Source organism: Drosophila subobscura, chromosome O (assembly GCF_008121235.1).
Source record: "Drosophila subobscura isolate 14011-0131.10 chromosome O, UCBerk_Dsub_1.0, whole genome shotgun sequence".
Classification (NCBI taxonomy): domain Eukaryota; kingdom Metazoa; phylum Arthropoda; class Insecta; order Diptera; family Drosophilidae; genus Drosophila; species Drosophila subobscura.
Window position 1 is genome coordinate 5,890,943 of NC_048533.1, and position 22,439 is coordinate 5,913,381.

Sequence of the window (22,439 nt, forward strand, 5' to 3'; positions counted from 1 at the left end):
ACGTCAACTTGGGGGCACAACCCTTCCATCTGGCCATCTGTACAGTGAGCACTCATCCAATCTTTCCATCTTCCCATCCATCAGCATCCGGCCATGCCCGACATCGTCTAACGTATTTCAATTTCAATTTTCTGCCTTTGGAACTAATGCAATTATAATAATTTCCTCTTCGCAACTGAATGGATTACAGGGCCAGTCGCCGGGCTCCCTGCCTGACTGCCAGCCTGCCAGGTGCTTTATGCATTGGGGCTGCCCTCGCTCTGCCGTGACGCAGTCTTTGGGTGCTCGCTCTCCTCTCCCCACAAAAGTGTTGGGGCTCTTGGCTGGCGACCAAGTTGCATGCGGCTGTTGACGTTGATAGTAATTTCATTGGACGGTTTTGGGGGATATTCTAGGCGTCAAGGAGAGCTCTAAAAGGAATCCCTAATGGTGATGTTTATGGAAGTGTAATGGCTGCTCCCAGACTGTGTAATATGATATCAGAAATTGAGCAAACCATAAATTAAAAGAGCATGAAAATCAGCAATCACTAGGATGCATAAATATTTTTTAACAGGTAATGACAAGAGTGTCAATTTCAATAGTTTATGACACTAATGACACATTAAACCTATTTAATGAGTTAATCAGGGCTAATTAAAACATTATAAATGATGGGAAAATAATCCGGGTTTTCGATGTTTAATAGCACTTAAAACTGGATTAATTTTGCTGCAATTTAATAGAATAGTATGAACATTTTTCTATAAAATAATTCCTACAACGAACTCCTGTTCACTTAGCTCTAATAACTTCACTCAAGACCACCCATTAAAGATTAAAATCCCTGAGTAAATGTACCTCTAAATCTGCCATAAATTGTTGAATCTCTACTTTCTACCTTTCTGCAAAAAACTGCATATTTATACGAGTCTTATAATCCAGATGTTCTTTCTTTTTTGCAATCCTTGACAGCAGCCTCACACGCCCACTTGTTCAACCTTTGGGCAACAAAAAAACACACACAAAAAAAAGAATGCACTCTTTTGCATAAAAAGTTAAATGTTGAACGCTTTCAGCTTTCCGCTTAGAGTGCTTGGTGACTGCCTCTTGCTGCGCTTTTCTTTTATTTTCCATAAAAACCTAAAAATGTGCTCTATATACACACATAAGTTTGTGTGTATGTGTGTGGAAATCCCATTATATAAACGATATGAGGAAACCGTGTGCGTATGCATTTTTTATGCGTTCAACAGAAGGCACAAAAACGATGGTGGGGCAAAAAACTTTTACTCAACAATACAAAAGCGTAAAATATTTAAGTGGCCATGAAGGGGATAGGGTTAGGATATGGGATATGGGGTTCCAGTAGATGTTTTACCCCTCATTTTGACCTTATTTGCTTATAAGTAATGTGTTAGCTTTCGGGTCTTGGCAAAAGCAAGAGAATCCATTGCCAATTGGCTTGCGAATGTGGATGTGCAGACTCGCAAAGTATTGGGAATGATGTCAGAACAACCCGAGAGTAGAGTCAACTGGGAGTTGGCTTAACATAAGGAATTTCAGTTTAAAAAATGCAAGAGTCAGCTGTGCTTAAGGAAAGTTGCTGTCATCTCAATAAAAGTTAAGAAATTCCAAAATAAAAGCCAAGTATTTATCCTAAAAAAGCTACATCTAGTCTGCAGAGAAATGCCTTGTGAAAATGTCTTCTTGTGTCTGGCAATTTGTCATTCGCTGGCTGGCTATAATTTCATATTATTTACCTCCCAATGCCATGCTGCATTACGATCATTTGCCACAACAATTGTTGTGCCACAGCCTTCAGTCTTGGCTGCAATTTGATATGCAGCTAAAATGAAAATACACTGCACAAATACGAAAATAAGAATAAGAGAAATAAGCGCACACAATAGACAATTATTTGCACACAGCCATGCAAGAAGGGAGGAATATATACATACTTACACACAAATACATACATATGTATATATACCTATTTGTATTCCTATTCTGTATGCTGCAGTGCCGTTTTATGCTGCATTGTCTTAATGGCATTCAACCATCGTACTCGTTCATCCCATGTTGTTTTCAATTGCCAGCCATCATTGAGGGATAAGCCAACTCTCTCGGTGGAAGGTTATCCGAAGTTCAACTCAGTACGGAGTACTGGTTCTGCTGAAGTTTGCTGATTGCGCAATGTACCATCCAATCGTAAATGACAAGAGAAAAACATAATCCCAGAGATTCGACCTCTGTCAAATTCTTTTGACCTTTTATAAAAACTAAGAAGACGTGCACTGGCGGAAAAATCTTATATTCAATTTTATAGGAAAGAAAAAACTGATAACCTTCTATGGGCTGCAGATATCCAAAAGAATTCCATAAATGTCAATTTTGAAATAAAATATATTCCTAGACATTAATTGTTATGCTTTAAGTATTTAGGTTTCTATACTTCTTAATCTGTTTTCTGTTGTTTAGATATTATTTATCTCCTATTTTAAGCGGTGTTAAAGCTATTTACATATTTTATCATATATGTATGTAAGTTGCCAAACTAAATTGCATAAATGCATATATTACTCATCGTCTGTCTTTGTGTTTTATGCTACAGTCTTCCTTCTCTAAATCACCGCCAAATAAAGGCTTCCGATTGCCCACTTCCGGCATAGACACCACAAAGGCAAAGCCAGGGAAAGCAAAGGGTGGATTGCGTTCGATTGCCAAGAGAATGCAATTTGAATAAAAGTTTCTTCGGCTAGAAAGTTATTTGTAAGAATTCAGCTTATATGAAAAAGAAACATAGAATTAAAGAGAATTCATTGCCGGGCAGTTCATTGACGTAAGACGTGATGTAATTTATGGCTTGACCACAAACTCAAACTGTAATTGTCAATTACATTAATCAAATTAGTTCACCCATGCCCCAAATTGAGGCACATTCACATAAAAATCTGTCAGAAACAAGAAACCTAAAGAACAAAACAAACAAAATCTGCATTTAAGTCATACTTTTTCCGTTTTTCGTTTCCTTTTTTCCTGGTTTTGCTTATGATTTTATGGCGCCAACTTCCGTCTCAAAAGGAGGAACAAAGCCTGAGAATAATCTTAATGCGCTAAAAACAGCGAAAAGTTTTCCTTTCTGTTGGGTTGGAGAAAATCGCATAATGACTTGACTTTGTTTTGTGGAAACGTAAAAGAATGCGCAGCAGATGACGAAACATTCGGTTGGAAGGAGGATGCTCAAGAGTGGAAGAAGTTGACGTCATATTTTGGTTTTCTTTTTTGGGCATTTGCTTTCCTTTCCTTTTGCTGACGCAAGTTTATGGTGTCCTTATATAAGTGGAGATTTTCCTGGGGAATGCATTTTGATTGCTGCCCCGAGGAATTGTAAATTGCCAGCAGATTCAGCGGCTTGATAAAGATACCACCCAAGGAAGGACCACCCAACAGGAAAGACGCCGCCCAAAACGTAGAGAAAAGCCACCAAAATAGTAAGAGTTCGAGTAGATTTTCAGTGGTCTGAAAACGAATTTGTAGTACACTATTTTTAGTTATAAACTTGACAGCAGAAGAGTGTTTTAATACTCTTTTGATGAGCTGTCCAATGCAGTGTCTTCCATTGAAGTCATCGATAGCTACAGACTCCAAAGGCAGCGCTACCAATCGATGTGGAAGCAAGGTGCATTTGGTGGAGTTGTAACGACTTAGCAATGCCCTTTTTTTGTAGGCAAGCTGAAATTTAAGGGAATTAAGAGATTTGTAGAACCTCATGATGAACTCTTTTGAAGGAAACGAAAAGTCCATTGGATGGACTCCATTTTGTGATCATCTCTCCATCGAATATACTTCTTCCCAATTAAATTTTTATCTGCTGCCCTTAACCTCATGGCAGGGTATTGGGGCACCTTACAAAATCGTAAACTAAGCGCGTGCCATCGATGGCAATGTCGCCTTGTCGTCATCGTCGTTATTCACATGAGTGCACTAAGCACAGCAGTTCACAAACGCACACACACACACACACATACTGGTATACACTGAAAGAATCACTCACCCGCTCACACAGAGACAAGATGCACTCGTGCGGTAATCGCCTCCACAGGAAAACAAAAACACAGAAAACGCTTCGAAGCACGCACAAGCGGCGGAAAATAGTTTTTCCTTTTGCTTCTTTTTAGGAGCTGAAGGCGGGTGCAAGCATGGCATCGAATTTCATTTTAATTGTTTAACATTGAATAACGCTTAGCGGAGCAGAGCAGCGCAGTGCACAGAAGATGCAAATGCAGATGCGAATGCAGATACAGATACGCAGATACTCAGTAACTCGTCATTCAAGCTGCTGCTGCTGCTGTCGGCTGCAGACATTTGAAGTTTGTCTCAGGGACAGACAGGAAAATGCAATTAAATATGGCTCACCCCTCTCAGTCTGCATTTTCCTCGAGGCGGCACTGTTATGCACATAATTTGAGACCCACAAATATGGGGGAGAGGAGAAAAACCAGACTCTCTTCTGTCTGCGGCGGTGGGGGAGGTGAAAAGTTTGCGCCAGCATAAATTGCTGCAGGAAGTGCTGCAATTTTCCAGCTCAAGTGTGTGTGAAAAGTTGCCTTTTGCTTTGTTTGTGTCTAGGGATGGGAATTTGATAACTTAAACGGATTTTAATTTCCACAAAAAGGTTGCAGTTCAACTGCAAGATTGAGGAGAGGAACTGAATGGAAATTGAGACATCAAATGGGAATCCCAAAAATGCACTTAAGAAACTTCTGCAACTTTCCAATTTCATATTCCATGTACCAGAGACTGTTGCCAGCTTTTATGCCTGTGGCACAAAAGGTACGAGTATGTTGCAGGAACGTGCCTGACAGCACATGAATGTATCTGAATTTTCCCAGCAGCTGAGTGAAATGAAATGAAGTCCAGGCGGGGTTGCAGAACCATGTAGAGTTTATAGAAATTTGTCTTTTGCTACTGAGATTTGCCCCATGGCCCGTGCGGCCATATAAATCAAGCACATTGCCACATCGACAGACATGTCACCGCTAAGCCGTCAAATCAAAGCCCAAGCCAAGAGCCACAGTCACTGCCAGGAGCGAAGAGCCATACGGTCGAAAGGTACACTTCTATGGATTAGAATTGAAAAGGACACACAGTCGAAGAGCTGTCGAAGGACCGAGCACAAATGGAAGGGTAGGATACACGTGCAATAAAAGCGTCTTAAAAGTTTAATGTCCTCCTATTTGCGGTTGCATACAAATGACTTTTCAGCTGTCGCCCTAGTCGTCAGTCGTTCCGGTTCCTGTCTGTCTCCCTGTTTTCCCTCCTTCCCCTAATTCAATATGTTTGTGTGGTTTTTCCGACTTTTGGCTGAAAGCAAATATCCCCGAGCATTGCATTTAATGGAAACTTTTCAACGCCTTGTTGTTGTTTTATTTTTTGGATTTTTTTTTTCTGGCGGGAGCTTAATTGTGTGTTGACATTAAATTTTGTTGCACAACTCGTTGCAAAGCTGTGGCCCATTGGCCTTAACCAAAGTTTTGTGGCAACAAAAAACCGCATAAAAGGATGAGCACGAAATTCGTGCCAGTATTTGGTAAAGTTTTTGCCACTGCAATCAATTTTAGTTTCTGTTGAGATGAATATTGAGAGTTTTTAATCAAGTTAAAGTCAAATTCTGGGTTTGTTAGTAAAGAAAATTCTGAAAGTCGATGATTGGATATCAAGACTGCTGATTTGTACTACAACATCTTTGTATACTCCTTCTCTGTGCATTTATGGAAAATCTTTCTCAACTTATTTCCCCTCATTTCCATATTCCATTTAAAGTTCTTGAACTGCATTTTCCTCATTTCCACTACATCTTGTACACTATTTTCTGTGTACAAGTTTATTAAAAAACCTCGCAATGGGTATAAATTAATTTGCAACTAATTAAATGTTGTCAGCAGGTTGTTCTGCTCCCATTTCAGGGAGAAACCTAATCCATATTTATGGCCAAAAGAAGGCAAAATGCCAGAGAGAGGGCGAGAGAGTCGCAAATGCAAATGAGCAGCATTCTTTAATTTAATGAAAGCAACCTCCGACCCGGGACCACCTCATTAAGCGCTGACCTCCAAATGGCCATTTGTATGCTGCTCTGGAGCCCCGGTTGCAAGTCAATCTTCATCATGGTGGCTGTGTTGGTGCTTTTTTGGGGCCTGTCTCATTTCAATGCAGACACAGGGAGGAGTAAGGCAATTAAATTTGAGCCGGGAGCACCGGCCTGCCTCTGCCTGGGGCCAGGGGCCAATCCTGAGTGAATTAATTGCTGCTGCAGACAAAATGCAAACAAGAAGAGACACAGAGGCTATAAAGTCAGGCCTATCCATCGAGTCTTGGCAGCCAACTACAAGTACCAGCCAGAGCCAGCCCCACCCGGTCCGGCCCCAAAGGCGCTGGTTAGTTGAGCAATCGAGCTAAACTAAACCACAGTGGCACAAAGGCACGCACCACAGAAAAGAGTGTGTGTGTGTTTGTGTGTGTGGGCCAGTGGCAGTGGCAGACATCCAACCTGCTCGTTCGGTCAGCCACACAGCTGGTCACCAGAGTAGGTGTCTCCTCTGAGTGTGTGTGTGTGTGTATCTGACATGGAGGGTTTGCCAGGTGGAAACCATAAAAGAAAGCGCACACGGATAGTCGTCCGAAACTAAGACCAGGTGGTGTCTCTGCCAGACAAAATGGTGTCAAATGGCAAAAATGCATCGTAAACTAAATGTAAATGAAAAACTTTACAAACAACTAAACGAGGGCCGCACCAAAAGTTGCACAAACAATGGAAGTTTGTTGAACAATATACATTTAAGATAAGTTAAATTACTGTTTGATGGTGGGGAAAAACTTTAGTGCAACATTTTAAATGAGGCAATGTTCAATTTCATGATAGAAGTTAGAGTGCAACAGTGCTCACAGCTTAAGGATTGAATATTACCCGAACGTACATATGTATATGTATATAACAAACTTTTCACACAGTCTTCAAACAAACCTTTTGGTGTGCAAAATTATCTTTTGCTTCCCCTGAAATGCTTGTTTCCACTTCAAAGAAACCAAAACCCAGCACACAGACGGTGCGCCATGTAGGACCGCAAAACAAGGATCTGGGGGATCTGGTAGGCGATAACTATGCTTCTAAGGTGTCATTATACCCGGTACTCGAAGAGTAAATAGGGTATATTGTATTTGTGCGGATAACGGTTGTATGTAACGCACAGAAGGAAACGTTTCCGACCCCATAAAGTATATATATTCTTGATCAGCATCAATAGCCGAGTCGATTGAGCCATGTCTGTCTGTCCGTCTGTCCGTCTGTCCGTCTGTCCGTCCGTCCGTCTTGTTTGTCGGCTAGTTCTCAGAGACTATAAGAGCTAGAGCCACCAAATTTTGGCACCAGACTGCTGTATGCTCACACTGAAACCAGTGTATTTCAAAAATGAGCCCGCCCCCTTCCGCCCCCGCAAAGGGCGAAAACCTCCCAAATCTACAATTTTGAAGATAACAGAAAACTAAAAACGCCATTCCGTAGGGAATGACCATATCTATCAGATCACCAAATTGGGATCCGATTGGATCATTATTATAGCCACAATGAAGAAATTAGTTTGCAGTGGCCAAACCCACCCCCCGCCCCGCAGCATTTACACTCTGCTTCGCGCTGTTTATGGCCTGGCCCTGACACGTCACTGCCTCTGCCTCTGCCGCTGCCTCTGCCGCTGACTCTGCCGCGACTCTGCAGTTAGTTTCTAGGGGAGGGTGGCGAGCTAAAGGAGCGTGTTGGTGTGAGTAGTGTTGTTGATGTAGATGACAGATGAAGAAAAAATGTAAAACTGGACAAATAACCGCTAAAGTGCAGATGTAGTACTGAGTGCCGGGTATAAAAGTTGTGACGCGTAAGAAGCGTCTCACACGTCCCTTCTCGTTTTGCTTGTTTTGGCCCGCATAAAACTTGAAAGGTCCCTTTGGGTAGATTAAACACGCACACGAATACTCTTCAAATACTCACAGACAACCACACACATACACACACTCACATAGTGCCTGTTATAAATATGTATTCAGTGTTCGTGTTTTGGGTTTGTACGGATTATGGTGCAGTGTAAACTGACGCCATGAGCATGCCATGAAAAATATTGCACTCATACTCACATTCTCGTACGATATCCCATAAATTTGTCAAACACAAGAAAAGCATTCTTTAAGGCTGTGGGGGAAAATTAACAGTACCATTGATTATTTATAGAATAGGAAACCCGACAAATTGGTGCATTGATCCAGGGTAGCTAGGCTATGTAGCTGCACTTCATAAACTCTTATTAATTATTAATTTATTTATACGATAGTAAGTGTTACCACACAAACCTGAACATTTGGCAAAAGCAAGTACCGTGTAAGTGGCAAAAGCTTCAACCGCCTAAAAAAATGCACTTGGATTGAGAGTATTTCCGCTCTTAAATCATAGTTAAACTCTTCAGAATTTAAAATTTTAATTAAAATATGTCAACCCTGCTCATCTCATGTCTCTCTGGCCTGTCTGGCACTCTCTGTGGGATAGTTGAGATGTCACCAGGCTTATCAGCACTTCAACATCACTGAGCAGACACGTAGACCGACTACCGACTGCGTCTGCGGCTGAATGTCTCCCTGCAGTGGGATTGTCTCCTTCTCTAGCATAAAAGTTGGAAAATTTTAAGTAAAATGTTTTCCCCACACAATTTAAACGGATGGCATAAATGTAGTTTTGCGGCATATACATTTTTAATAGACCTACCAAAAGTAAAACCATATTTAAATATTTATGCCAGAGTGCAACCGCAATCAATTGGTGCCACCACGAAACATAAATCAGAGTGCGAAATATATGTATGTTTTTTCTTCTGCTGTCACACCCCTCCATACCCATAATAAATTGTTGCAGCTGCAGAAGAGATACGAGTACATTGGATGGCCAATAAATATAGTACCTAACAATGTGTGTGAGGCAGGTGTGAGAGCCAGACACGTGGCTCACTCGAGTACCCATCCAATACCTCAGCCAAAGTCCTCCATCGAATAGCGTACAAACCATTAGCATCATGCTCGATGGCGACGCCCCTGACATCAACTGCCAATTCATATGACAAACGAACCTCATAGTAGGCCTCACCTCTTGATAGACCTCTCCATAGACCGGCATGGTATCACTCCTTCAGTCGAGGCTCGATTAAAGTGAGCTACCGGCACACGGCAAACGACTAAATTATGCACGAAGTGCGTGTCGGGCGGAATATGGTATTAGGAGTGGTTGCGCCACTCTAACACACTCTTTTAAAGGTGGTTTAACCCCTGCCAAATAATCCTTATTTATTACACAAGGAATTGATTTGTAATGGAGTTTTTAATTGCTTGGTTTTCCTATGGGGAGTTGAAGTGTTTGTCGATAACACGAGTGTTTGCGTCTAGACGGAAGAAGAGGTTTTGGCAGCAATTGGGTTAATTGGTCAAGAGGTCATTGATTGAAGAACAAGAATTAATTAATGGGAAGTTTCTAATAGAGAGAGAGAGAGTGAGTTTTTCCATAATAAAACCACAATGTGGTGGTTAATTCAGTGAAGTTATGGTTTATTGAGTGCCGAAGGAGGTGGGTTTAAATGAACCCATGAATGAATTATTTATTATTTAAGCCGTGAATTAAGGGACTTTTGTCTAATCATACAATTTAATACTTGAGCTTTGCCAAGAAGTCCGCACTTGAAATAAATGCGACTGAGAATATAAGCACTTGAATGCAACATTGACTTAAACAAACATCTTTCAATGAGTCTCAAAAAATGTTTGAATATGAAATCACTTAAGAAACTAATATTAAAATTTACCTTATGATCAGACTTACCATTAAATCCTATGATTGCTAGAAATCTCTTTAAAAAATAAAATAAATATATATTCAACACCAATAAAAACCTTGACAACCTCTTTAGATATTCAATCATTCAATGTGAGGATTTTGTTGGTACATTTAAAAGCTAACATGACCTTTGTTGATGGCTTCCAATTAGCTTAGCTTTTGCTATCTGTTTAAAAATTAAAACTAGACCAGAGAAAAAAGAAAACCAAAGAGTAAATGAGTAATGTACTTTAGCTTTTGACATTGCGTGTTGAAAGCCAATTATTTTGCGCTCCCCAACACACACAGAAAGTGGGACAGGAAACGACGAAGGAGACAACGAACGTTAAGCTTACTGTAGATATAAATTCCTTTGAAATGAAAACGGTAAGGAACTCCGCTCCAAGTGGAGGCATAATTAAATCGACTGCTGTCCTGACTGCTTCACTAGAATGTCCTGAAAATGTCTCACAGTCGCTTGCCTTGAAGGGCTTTCCGTGGAGTTTTCAACCCAATTTACAGCTTACATGCAAGTGTCTTAACGTCCTTTGGTTAAGAATCGATACGCGGTTGGCGTAGCCATAAAAACATTGGCTCTATGTACCAGTAATTTTTGTTGGTGCTAGGGGAAAAATTGGCTATTAATATGGATTTTCCTTTATACTGGCAGTTGTCGCAATTATCAAATGGCTGCAGTCGCAATGGATAGAAAGTGGGAGGACATTTGGACTGTTTGCTGCATTGAAATGCGACACAAACCGCAGTTTGGCCGAGCGCCCGAAACCCGTTTGACTAACTGGCCAATTGGTTCGGTTCTGGCCGGAGGGGTTTGGGGTTCTCTCGGTTCTGACCACGGCAAATGAAAATATTTCCATGTCAGGCATATGTGACTGTGGTGTGGCTTTTGGTTTCCATTGTTTGGTTGTCATGCGTGTGCTGGTACTTGTAATTATTTTTATGAATAGAGCAACCTCCATTAATGGCGGGGTATGCGGTATCGTGTTGAATTATATAAAGAGCAGGAATCAGTCTACAGGATAGTAGATAGTTAGTTGTTCGCAGAAGCCATTAAAGCGCTAGGATTGGAATTATGTGAAGTAGAAGAACATTAAAAAGGGTTTAGTTTTTAGTAATGGCTGCTGCCAAAAAAATTCAACAATTCAAACGAACTTCAATTTGTATCTGTTCAAAAATGTGTATTCAACAAAAATCCAAATAAAGGGGTTTCCTTGGTCGTAGTTCTCCCCAATGGAACTCTTAATAGTTTACCATTCGAAATCATTTGTTTAAATCCTGCTTTTAATTGTTAAAATCGACCATTGTCACTGGCAAGGACACTCTTTAATAAAAATACGTGCATAAAACACACCATTTAAGGCCTGATTTAACCTGGTATATCTATTTCTTTTCTTTCCAGCAGCTCCACTCGGAGTATCGGAGCACTTATCGTTGGCATGAATTTACGGGCAATTCGCGGCCAGAGGTTGTGCGACGGGCGCCAGCCCCAAATCAAAGTCAATTTGATGGTGTGTATATGGAAAGACATTTCTCTTGGAGCACATGTCACAGAGTCTTGTTTATGGATCTCTTGCTCATTGGATTTCCTTGGATTTTCTGCATTTGCAGGTCCGACAAATGAGCCGTCAATGCCGCGTCGGAAAAAATGTCCAGAATTAGCATATAAATCGCACGAGTTTATTATAGGTTCGGAATATACAGATGCACGACGAGATGCCAGTGCACATCGCCTGGCGAGGGTAAGTGTCTCATCCCTTAATCCATATTTCACTCGACTCGCAGAGCCTCCACTTCACCTTGCCATGACCTTCCCCATACGGAAAATGCGCCAGGTGCAAGATATATTTATACTCAGAGAGGCACACTCAGAGACAGAGGATGACTCGTTGGGCTTGCACTCTAGGCAGAGATTATGTATGAGGAGTGGATTGGCAGGGAAAATCTTTGGGAATTGTTCATATTTATTATGTGGAGAAATTCGAGTAAAATGAGGTTGTCAATAAAAAAGAAGAAAATCGAAGGTATTTCCAGACATAAGATAGGGGAGAATGCCAAATATTAAAGTTATTCCATTTAATATTAAGAGAATACTTCTTTTATACCTTTTCTTCGCTCCAGTTATATTCTCACATTTTTCTTTATTAAAGAGAACTGTAATTAGTATTAACAACCTTACCTTATGTGGGGCTTATGTTATGTGATCCCAAATATTTCTCACGTTTAATTTTCCTAATGCAATCACGTAATATTCTTTTAAATTTAAATCCTAATGGGAATACTCGTAGACGAAGCTCAGGATGTCTGCACATAAAAATGCAAAAAATATTGTGCATTTCGCTGTGCCCATGAACGAGTTAGAATAAAATTCTAAGAGAAGGACTTCCACATATGTACATACGAGTATATAATGGTATTTTAATTTTATGGCCCACATACACACTTAATGCTCTTTTGACATTTGAAGAGGTCCATGAGGGAAATAGAAAAGTGAAAAAAAAAGTCCAATGCAGAGTGGTATATTTGTTATACTCTATAATCTGGTTGGTTATTTAATCGTTTGCCATGCAATCGCAATGCCATTTGATGTGTCGTCATTAAAAAACACTTGTGAAACGCCATTCAATTTAATTATCCGTGATATTTTTTATTTTATTTTCATTTTAATTAGCTATTAAAGGGCATTCTCTGGTCATAAGTTTTTTTTTTTGTTGGAGTTCCGTGTACTGGCATTTACTTTTGCATTTGAATGGGGGTTGCCTTTACGCCAGGATTAGCATTAGGGTTAATTCGTTTAAGTCGTGGTGTGGTGCTCGCAAAAGTGCCACAAAAAGCACACACACCTACACACACAAACACGGTACAAGAAATCTCATATAAGTTGGGGTGGAGGGAGTCCTTTCCTGCTTCTCTGTAGACTAATTAATAATGAGGCAAACAGCGAGCGGCACATGCTGCAAGGACATTCGAGATAGCTGTAGCCAAGCGTATGGTCTGTGTGCTTTTGTCATGCACACCCTGACAATACATAATTAATTGAGTTTCACCTGATGACGCACGTCAACAGGGCGTATGCGTAATATTAATGACCAACTAATTAACTATACATCGTACTGTATGGGTATATACATATTTATGTGTGTGTGTATTTTGTATGTGTTTTTGCAGTCGGAGGAGCGGGGCGCGACACCTTCGCGTCGCAGCAAATCGGAGGGACCACCCGTTGTGCCCAATGGACGTGCCTATCCCGCTGCAACGGAGATCGATGGAGCCACAAGAAAACAGGTACACAATTGTCAAATGGATTGGATTCCCATCTATTATCAGACTATCTGACTGTTAGTTATACTTGCTTTGAGTTTTGAATGAGATGCATGTCGGTATCAGTTTGCAGACATCATTTTTGAATCTCATTAGAAGAAGACTCCCATCGGAAATACATCTGCTGGGGCAACGCCTATCATTTTGTGTGCCACTTCTTTCGTGGCGCCACATAAAGAACCCTCTCAAAAAGAAGCTTGAAAAAGCGAGAAAAAACTGTCTTTTATTTCCGATCAGTGATGGGATGCGCTTCGGACCATTGAGCCGGGACCTGCGACTGGGACTGGGCCTGGAACGGCGAGCCGTCCGACGCGCAACAATTTCTATTAGTCCTGTCGCCTGTCCTGTCTATTAGCCTGAATGTCCGTCTACCCTCCTCCATTCGTGTCTATAACTTTTCTGGGCCCTTTTATTGGCCATTTTCCATGTGCTGAACATGTTGTTGAACATTCTGTAACTCGTCTCGCCATTTGCGGCAATGGGTAACATTTGTATGTACTTTCATACAGTGTGTAGATGTGCCATTGAGTTGTCAGACAGTAAGTCCGTCTGTCAGTTAGTCAGCCATGTACTCGACCTGAATGTACAATTTTAATCTGTAAAACTCTTCAACATTTGCATAAGTTGTATATTGATTTATTTTTTGTTGCCACCATTCAGGCACTTCCTATTTGTGCATACTTGATATCTTTTCAATACTTGTATCGCTCTGTGGAAGTTCTGTATCTGATTTGTGTAGTGCATGTCGATATCTGAATCTAAAAATTGATTGGAGGGTATGAATATATTGTAATTATTATTTTAATATAACCGTAAATATATCCACATTAATCAATAATTTTGAACCGAATATTAAACAATCAATTAGTGATAAATATTCCAAATTTACAATTTATACTTGTATTGTGTGTATTTCTTCTCTTTCTCTTTCTCGTTCTCGTTCTCCATTTCTTCATGACTATCCCATGACTAACACACGGTCTCGTCTCCATATTCTCTATGTTACATGTGTGCTCTGATCATCGTCTATATAACAATGAAAATATTTACGTAAACTATAATATTTATATAACCGATTCTCACACTCAATGCGACAATGCAATGCTCTTTCTTTTCTCTTTCTTTCTCTCCTTTAATTTGTCAACCCCTTTTGCGTTATGTGTTATTTCTGCTCTTATATTTCGCAGGCGGGTGAGTCAAATGGCCTATTTCGAAAGACCATCTCAAAACTGAGCACAGAGTACCGCCTGCAATTCGTTTGGCCGAATGTCCGGCGGATTAAGGGCGGCGGCGAGGCGACGTCTAAGGCCGCGGCCGGCGATTACCCTCGAAAGAGTATCTCATTGGGCGCCCTGCGATCCAGTCAGAGCCACAGTCACACTCAGAGCCAGAATCAGAGTCTAAACCAGACCCAGACCCACGGCCACAGTCAAACCCATCATTCAGTGATGGGTGCAGGTCTACCAACGGTGCATAAAAAACGTACAACAAATCAGAAAGAAGGTGCGACAACAAATTGTCGTCGCTAAGCATTTATTTAAAATACTAAAAACCAAAAAACAAACAAAAATCTGATAAAGAATACATTTCCTATTAGCGCATAGTTTCTTTCAAATAATACTCTATTTGTAATACTAAAAACAATCCAATAACAAAAAAAAAAAAGAATGAGCGTACTACTAAAATGAATTTCCATTTGATTTCTAATCATTTTCTTTACGTAACCAACTAATTCACGAAACAAAAACTAACTTTTGTTACTAACCTACCTTTATGTGTGTGGAAAAAGTAAATGTTTATTTTTCAAGATGATTTTGAAATGAAAATTTTGTGCAGTGGCAGCAGCATTGATCAAAAAACAAACAAAAAATCGAATAGAAATCTTTGTTGAATAGTGTTGGTAAATGTAGCTAAAACTTTTCTCTACCTCTCAGCACTGCCACAAAAAAATACAATTTATTGAAAAAATGCGAATCAAATCAAGTTTTTTATGTACACGTCGTAAATTTATGCTTTATCATATATATACCTCTTTAAATATATATACATATGTATACAGTGCTCTCAGCCTTAAGATAGATACTCGTATTATTCCTAGTATAACTTATTAATATTTGTTTTTTTTATGATTTCTGTATATACAAGCCAATATTTTGTTGAACGCTTTTATGGACTAATGTTTACTTTTTCATTTCAAGCAGTTAGCAAAATACTTTTACCGTCTTTCAAATCTATTTCATATAGAACGAAATTATGCTAAATTCCTTAACAAAGAAAAACCGAAAACTAAACATACATATAAAAAAAAGTTAAAAACACATTCAAGAATATCTTTTTAGCCAAAAGCTGACGTAAGTGTTGAACTAAATTTCATTTATATTAGTGCTAACGAAACCAAAAAAAAAAACAAACACACACACATAAATTTTCTATTCATACTAAGCGTTAAATTGCCTTGAATGAGAACCCAAATGAACTCAAATACGAGTACGTGCTTCAACTATAATGACTAATGAATGTCAATGGATGTCAATGCAATTTAAACGTGATGAATGGATCAATTGATGAACTAGCGAAAGTGTAGTCGGAGCATGTTGTGGCCGCAGAGGTTGTGTGATACCTTTTATAAGTATTTTCAGTTCAGTTCGAGGAATAGGAGTTGTTGGCCTTAGTTACGTTGCATGTGTGAAACGGAATTAGAGTGTCATACCACAAATAACCATCCAATCCATCAGTCAGTCATAACATATATACATATGTATATCGTATACACATTATACACATATCATTCAGTTAGGGTAATTGGCAGGGGGCTTTAACATGAATATTCTCAACAACAAAAATTTACAGTGCAAGCGCATAGGTAAGGCGAAACGGAAACGGAAATAGAAATACCATTATCCCCTTACTCTATATATCTGCTAAATCTTTAAGTGCATCTGCATCTCAGTGAATAGTATTGGCTTCAAAATGCAACAAATGTTCTGCTTTTGGTCTTGCGACGCCTTGAGCTTACAGCGAAACGAGCTTCAAATAGTGTACAAAAAATTGGATGTAGTGCTTACAGATACTAAAAAAATATTACTAATAAGGTGCATTCAACTCGAATTTATACATCAAATATAAAACAAAAAATTGGTTTGAATTTCGTTCTATATTCTAAAAAAAAAAGCAAACCCAAAATTGAAGGATAACCCATGCCAAACACGCTTCAACCAAGTCATTTTCGACATATAATTTTATTCTTTTTTTGTTTCAATGCCAACCCAAACAAAACACACAAATTTGATTTTTATTTAAAGTTTTTTTCTTTTTGCATTTGCCAATAAACACCCGAAGAGTAAAAGCCACCCACCAAACCACTGAACCACTAAACCACTAACCCACCAAGGCGCTGCTTCCGGCTCATTTATTTGCTGTACAATTAATAAAAGATCACCTGAATACTTTGTTCGATTGAGTTCCAAAAACTTAGACACTTTGCAAAAGAAAATGAAGAAAAAAATTAAAACTAACATTTACAAAAGCTCCTTTATTTCCACCTTTAGTTATCCTATAAATATACTTATATATATTTTCGATTATCTTAATGTACATGCAGGATGAATCTGTATAAAGCTTTCGATCGTGTGTGGATTGCAGCATTAAATTTCATATCTGTGTGCTTTCAGCTACTCTTCATGAGTTGGAGCCGTTGGTTAGCGATACGGATGATAGAAAAACACACGAGAAGTATGTACACGTTTGCTTAACCTCACTTTAGATAAACCCAATCGACAGTCAGAGCTTCTGCCATTCTCATTTGATGATGTCCTCTTCATGTAGACCCGAAACCCGAAATCAGCAGCATCACATCTCAATCTCCCACTCATCCACATGCATGTTGCAAAGTGTTGCATGTCAACAGCCATCGAGATGCACAGTCGTTCCCTTCTTTTCTTAAAGATTGCATCGTTTTTCCCGAGGCTAATGATCTTTTGCTTTTGTTTTTGTTTTTCTCAGACAAGTGACCATCGTGGAGCGCAAGTCACGTCCTTTCTCGCAGGCCATCGATCACGAGCGTCTGAATCATTTTATTACGAAAAAGGAGAACTTTGGCTTTGCCGATGCCGCTTTCAAGGATGAGGTGGACAATAAGCATGGACATTCAGCCGATGCCGGCCAAGTGGTGGTCATGAATGGCACCGATCCGCCTCACTCTAAACCGAATTTGGATTTGTGGTTTAAGGATATGGTTGAGCTACGCAAAAAGGCAGGGGAATATAAGGTAGGAGTATTAATATAAATTCCCCCTATATATTCCTTTAACTTGTCTTCAAACGTTTTGCTTTGTAGAGCCGTGGTTGGGGCAGGGAAATTGATCCGGAATTGTACAAGAAGCAAAAGGATCTATGGGATCAGGTTTCAAGGCGCAGCTCACTTTCAGCATTATCTTTAGCTTCTACTGTGCATAGGTACTACTTAATAATATAATTTTAAATGAACCTTATAAGAACATATATTTGAAATCCCCCATCAAAGACCCATTACAAAGGAGGAGAAGGATCAGGAAAATAATAAGAAATCAGCACCATTGCCGAAGACACCACTTAAGCCCCGAGTTCCTGGTCAAGCCTATTTGGTTGATAATAAAGATGAGATTTCAGCACTGCCAGCGCGTTTTAGTAATATACGCCATCATTTAGAACGCACCACGGGTCCGGGTTGGTCTATCCCATAGATTTTTCATATATTCAATCCACTAATGTCTGAATCTTTTCAGATGTGGAAGAGGGCGCATTGTTGCCTTCGCCGACCCGTGAGAAATTAATGCCAGCCATAACCAAGAGGGAATCGGAATCGCAGAGAGGTAGTCCCAAGAAGACGGCTCTCTCCAGGCATGGATCACCTCAGAAGGGCAGTCCCCAAAAGGGCAGTCCCAAAAAGGTTCTGAAATGTGAGTAGCCCTTCTTCTTTTGCTCTTCGTCTTATATACTCTCGAATTCAAAAGAAGTTATATACACATCCAATACCGAAAAAAATTAACAATAGCTGAAATAGACAAATTTACTTTCTAAGCAACAAAATGACACAAGTACACAAAAAATACACACTTCCATAAGTGCAACACAGAAGCTGTCACAGAACAATTGCACACACGCTCCAAACAATAAGTATACGCCCCGTTATCCTGATTTCCGTTTTTGCTCATTTGATAGTTTGCTCAAATGCTTCAATCATTTGATTTGCATATATATTTTCCATTCCACTCTTTGCGAAGGATTCGATTTGTTTCACATCCTTTTCGAGAGTGCACCGAAGACTACTTGTTGGGCTATGAGATTTTTTTGCACAAAACTTGTATGTAGTTTCCTTGTTATAAGTATTTATATTTCTATTTACTTTGAGATCTTGGTTCTGAGAAAAGACCTTCCAATGATGTTATTCATTTAAGAGACAATTTTGTAGAGAAAATTTTGCAGATACTTACTTAAATTTTAAGTGATGAAGTTTATCCTATGTTTTTGAATTTTAAGTTAAGGCTACTTCGATCGATGTGTGGCCCTCATGTTCATATCGCTTGTATATGGTGTATATATTGCTTCATTGTTGTTTTTGGTAACAAGATACCTGAAGATGGGGGAAAATAAGCTGTTGATAATTTATTTAATTTAAATGTGAGCTGTATTAAAAATGTTCAATTATGACTCAGATACTTAACAGGAATTAATTGAAATTTTAGCTAGTCAGCAGAGGTTTTTAGTTATATTTGAGTTATTCCATTTATTAAACTGTCCATCATGTTTCCTATAATGAGACAAGGACTGGGATTAAAATAAATTTATGCTAGGCTTAGCTAAGGCATATATAAGTCGTGTCTTTATTTTTGATAAATTGAAGCCCTTATTTCCATGAAAATTGAGGCTAAGTTCGCGGTATGCAATGGTAGAGAGATAAGATAAATGATTAAGTTAAAAGATATTCACAGAATATAAGAAAGGTTGCCAGAATTCGTTTTAGAACTTTAATACGCACTAGACATTTGACTTTCTGCCAGATTGAACCATCAAAGGACTATTTATTTGTAGTACCTTGCAATAACACCAAATAATCTTGTACAATAATTCACACCACCACAAAACTTCATCAGTAGAGAAAAAAAAAACATTAACAATAAGAAATTTTACTGAAAATTGCGAATTTTTTCAATTAAAACATACCAAACCGTACTTTTATCATCAAACAAACCGCCACCACCACCAACCATACAACAAAAATCGTTCAAAAATACAAAAAAAATTAACAAAATGAAATGCAAAAAAAAAAACAACCAAAAATCAAAAACGAAACCATCCTCATCTGTTCGGTGTTGCCATTTTGGGAATGTGTGTGCCGTATGTGCAGCACGGTCCCAGTCGGTGGGTCCGGGCGTTGCTGAAAATGAATCCCCGAAGCGACAGATACGGTCGGCCTCACAGGCCCCTCCGGCGAGCCGCAAAAAGACACCAACTTCAGCCACGACAGCGGCCGGAAGCGAGCGTAAGACACGCCCATGTAAGTAGTCCACAAATAGAGCAGCACTACCGAAACCGACATTCCCTATTCCCCCCAAAAAAACGACGTAACGAGGCCTTCATTGCCTTTATTTTCAGTTTGGAACTTACTTTAGACCTAGTTTGCATAAAGTCATGTGTTGATTAGATTTTTGTTTCGTTGGTTTTTGCATTCATTTCATTTTGATTTGCAAGGTCTGTTACTAGTTTTAGTTAGTTTTTTGGAACACACCTAAACTCCTCTAAAAATCAATCGACAATCTAGATAAGTGTCTAACAAAACTAATACCTAACATAATTAGAGACACATTTTCCAGTAATTTGTTAAAACTTTTCTGTTAGTTTTAGTCTTTGGTCATGCAGTTTTTCATGGTTTCATATTCGTTTTGTTTTCCCTACTTGAGTTCTGTTTCATTGTTCTCTCTGTAATGAAGCGTTTGATTGGTCTTTCGAGTAACATTAAAATAACAATCTATAGTTTTTAGCATGTTGAAGTGAACAAAACTACTAACAAAACTAACTAACTTAACTAAAACAATTAAACAATTAAACTGAATTGTAAGTAATTTAAAGTAATACTAACAATTCCAATTGAGTGTTGTTGTCACTGTTTTTTCATTTTGACTCCGTTTTCCCCAAGCTAAAACTAGCCTTAAGAGTGTGACTTTGTTGGCTTTTAAACCAGCCCTAGATATTGTGTAATATTTGTTAATAATATGAATATAAATATACATAAAACGGGGCACAGCATCTATGAAATATTCTCAGCCAGCAATGAAACCCCAGCGTTCCAATAGATGTTTCTATTTAAGTACTACTAACAATTAGAAATTATTAACCAAAAACAAAGTTCAAACGAGATCTCACTAACAGCATTTAATTTTCGTTTAACTTTTAAAGATTTTCCTTTATTTGAAACTTTGATTTTCTGGTAATTTCTTTAGTCTTTGCTTTGATTGCATTCTTGATTCGTCGTCAACCAAAAAAGAAAAACTTTTCTAATGAAAAATAAATTTAACAATATACTTTTTTCATGGGCGTTTTGTTTTCGGTTTAAAAATGATATAAAAAAAATATTCAACAACGACGAAATATATCCAAAACAAAAAACCGAAAACTTGCTTACGTTTTTATAGCCACCCTATCCACAACATTCCAATCCCGCATTAAAAGTAGTTCCCTGCCACCGCCTAATGGTAGAGTAGCCTCTGCGCCGCCAGCAACTGCAAAAGCAACAGCAACCCGAGCAGCATCTGCAACAAAATCAACTTTAAATGCTAATCAGCCTCATGCCAATCAATCACAAACATCACAAGCCAAGACAACCCATGGACCCAGCAGATCCAACAAAATTCTGAAATCATCTGCAACACCGGGACAACAACAGCAGCAGCAGCAACAACAACAAAAACAGCAGCAACAGCAAATGCGTAAGACAGACAAAGATAGATCGAATATTAGTTGCATTGGTTTTGGTAGTACTGTTGGTGCTGGTAGCGGTAGTCAGACGAATAGTGTCAAAAATCAGCAGAACAAACAAAAGCAACAGCAACTACAGCAACAGCAGCAACAAAAGATTGCTGCAACATCAGACAAAACACAAGAGGCAACATCAACAACTGAAGCAGCAGCCACAGCCACAGCAGGCACATCTCAACCAATAGTTCAATCAACAGCTCAATCAGCATCTCCTCAATCAGCAACATCCTCGTCTCAAAATCCCATCCGGCCTGCAACCATCAACATCAAACGGCTTACGGTACAAGGTCAGGATAGAAAATTGGCTGAAAGTGAGTAAAGTTTCACCGAAAACTTGAATCTTGAAATCTCTTCAAATAAAAATCCCAAAAAAATAAACAAAAAATACATAAATTATATACGGAAAATGCTGTAAAATGACATCTGATGCGCGAAATGTTTGTGTTGCAACTTTTGTAAAACTAAACAAAAAAAGAAAAAAAATATTTTAAAAACAAAGCTATTAATAATTGAGCATTTTACACCTTGGCCAAAACTGTTTGTACACCATATTATCATTTAACAAATTGGCATCAGAATGGGCTCCACAATTAGATACAACCCCCCAATAAATGTTTTATGTTCTGAACTCTCGAGCCATGTGGAATCATGTGTGTGTCTTAGATCGATTGGCATTAGAAATTATGTAGCAAACATTTTGTAGTATAGAATTTTGTTGAAAACTGTATTGTATCCTCGTTATTCCACTGGCCCTAAGAAATTTTTTGAATACACCACAAAAATCACCATCCAAAATTAAATTCAAGGAAAATTTCAGTAAAATTCCCAAAATTCTTGTATTGCAAACAATTGTGGTTAAACCAAAGAGCAAAATGCATTGTTAATAAATGTTAGTTGTTGTTGTCATCAATGTTTGTAAATGTTGTGTATTCCAGCCGTGTGTCCATGTACATATATATTGTATTAAGATCGTTTCATATATATTACTATGCGTCTCATCATTTGTAGTTTTCCATTGTGTTCTCTATGTGGCTATAGTTCTCTGTTCTATGCGTACTACTCTGTGTACTCTAGTTTTCTTTATTATTTATTGATACTCGTATGTAATTATAAAGTAGTGATTATACTTGTCTAGAGATCCCGTGACACTAATTTGATTTTGAGTACCATAATTCTACAGTGAAACACTTAAACACAATACTAGACACAGACAC

General features: G+C 38.8%; 1 protein-coding gene across 12 annotated transcripts in view; it reads left to right on the forward strand.

Moving 5' to 3' along the window:
• LOC117898952 (serine/arginine repetitive matrix protein 1) overlaps positions 1 to 22,439 on the forward strand; it is a 31,297-nt gene that overhangs the window by 5,184 nt on the left and 3,674 nt on the right. For 3 of the 12 annotated variants that reach the window (XM_034808684.1, XM_034808679.1, XM_034808680.1), the window contains exons 3-13: positions 11,295 to 11,403; positions 11,504 to 11,634; positions 13,061 to 13,177; positions 14,401 to 14,716; positions 16,885 to 16,945; positions 17,216 to 17,480; positions 17,549 to 17,667; positions 17,735 to 17,916; positions 17,976 to 18,149; positions 19,598 to 19,747; positions 20,883 to 21,536. In XM_034808684.1, coding sequence (XP_034664575.1) covers positions 11,295 to 11,403; positions 11,504 to 11,634; positions 13,061 to 13,177; positions 14,401 to 14,716; positions 16,885 to 16,945; positions 17,216 to 17,480; positions 17,549 to 17,667; positions 17,735 to 17,916; positions 17,976 to 18,149; positions 19,598 to 19,747; positions 20,883 to 21,536 — 2,278 coding nt within the window. The remainder of the gene's footprint in view (positions 1 to 11,294; positions 11,404 to 11,503; positions 11,635 to 13,060; positions 13,178 to 14,400; positions 14,717 to 16,884; positions 16,946 to 17,215; positions 17,481 to 17,548; positions 17,668 to 17,734; positions 17,917 to 17,975; positions 18,150 to 19,597; positions 19,748 to 20,882; positions 21,537 to 22,439) is intronic. The other 9 variants (XM_034808681.1, XM_034808682.1, XM_034808683.1 and 6 more) reach the window with 7 other exon arrangements.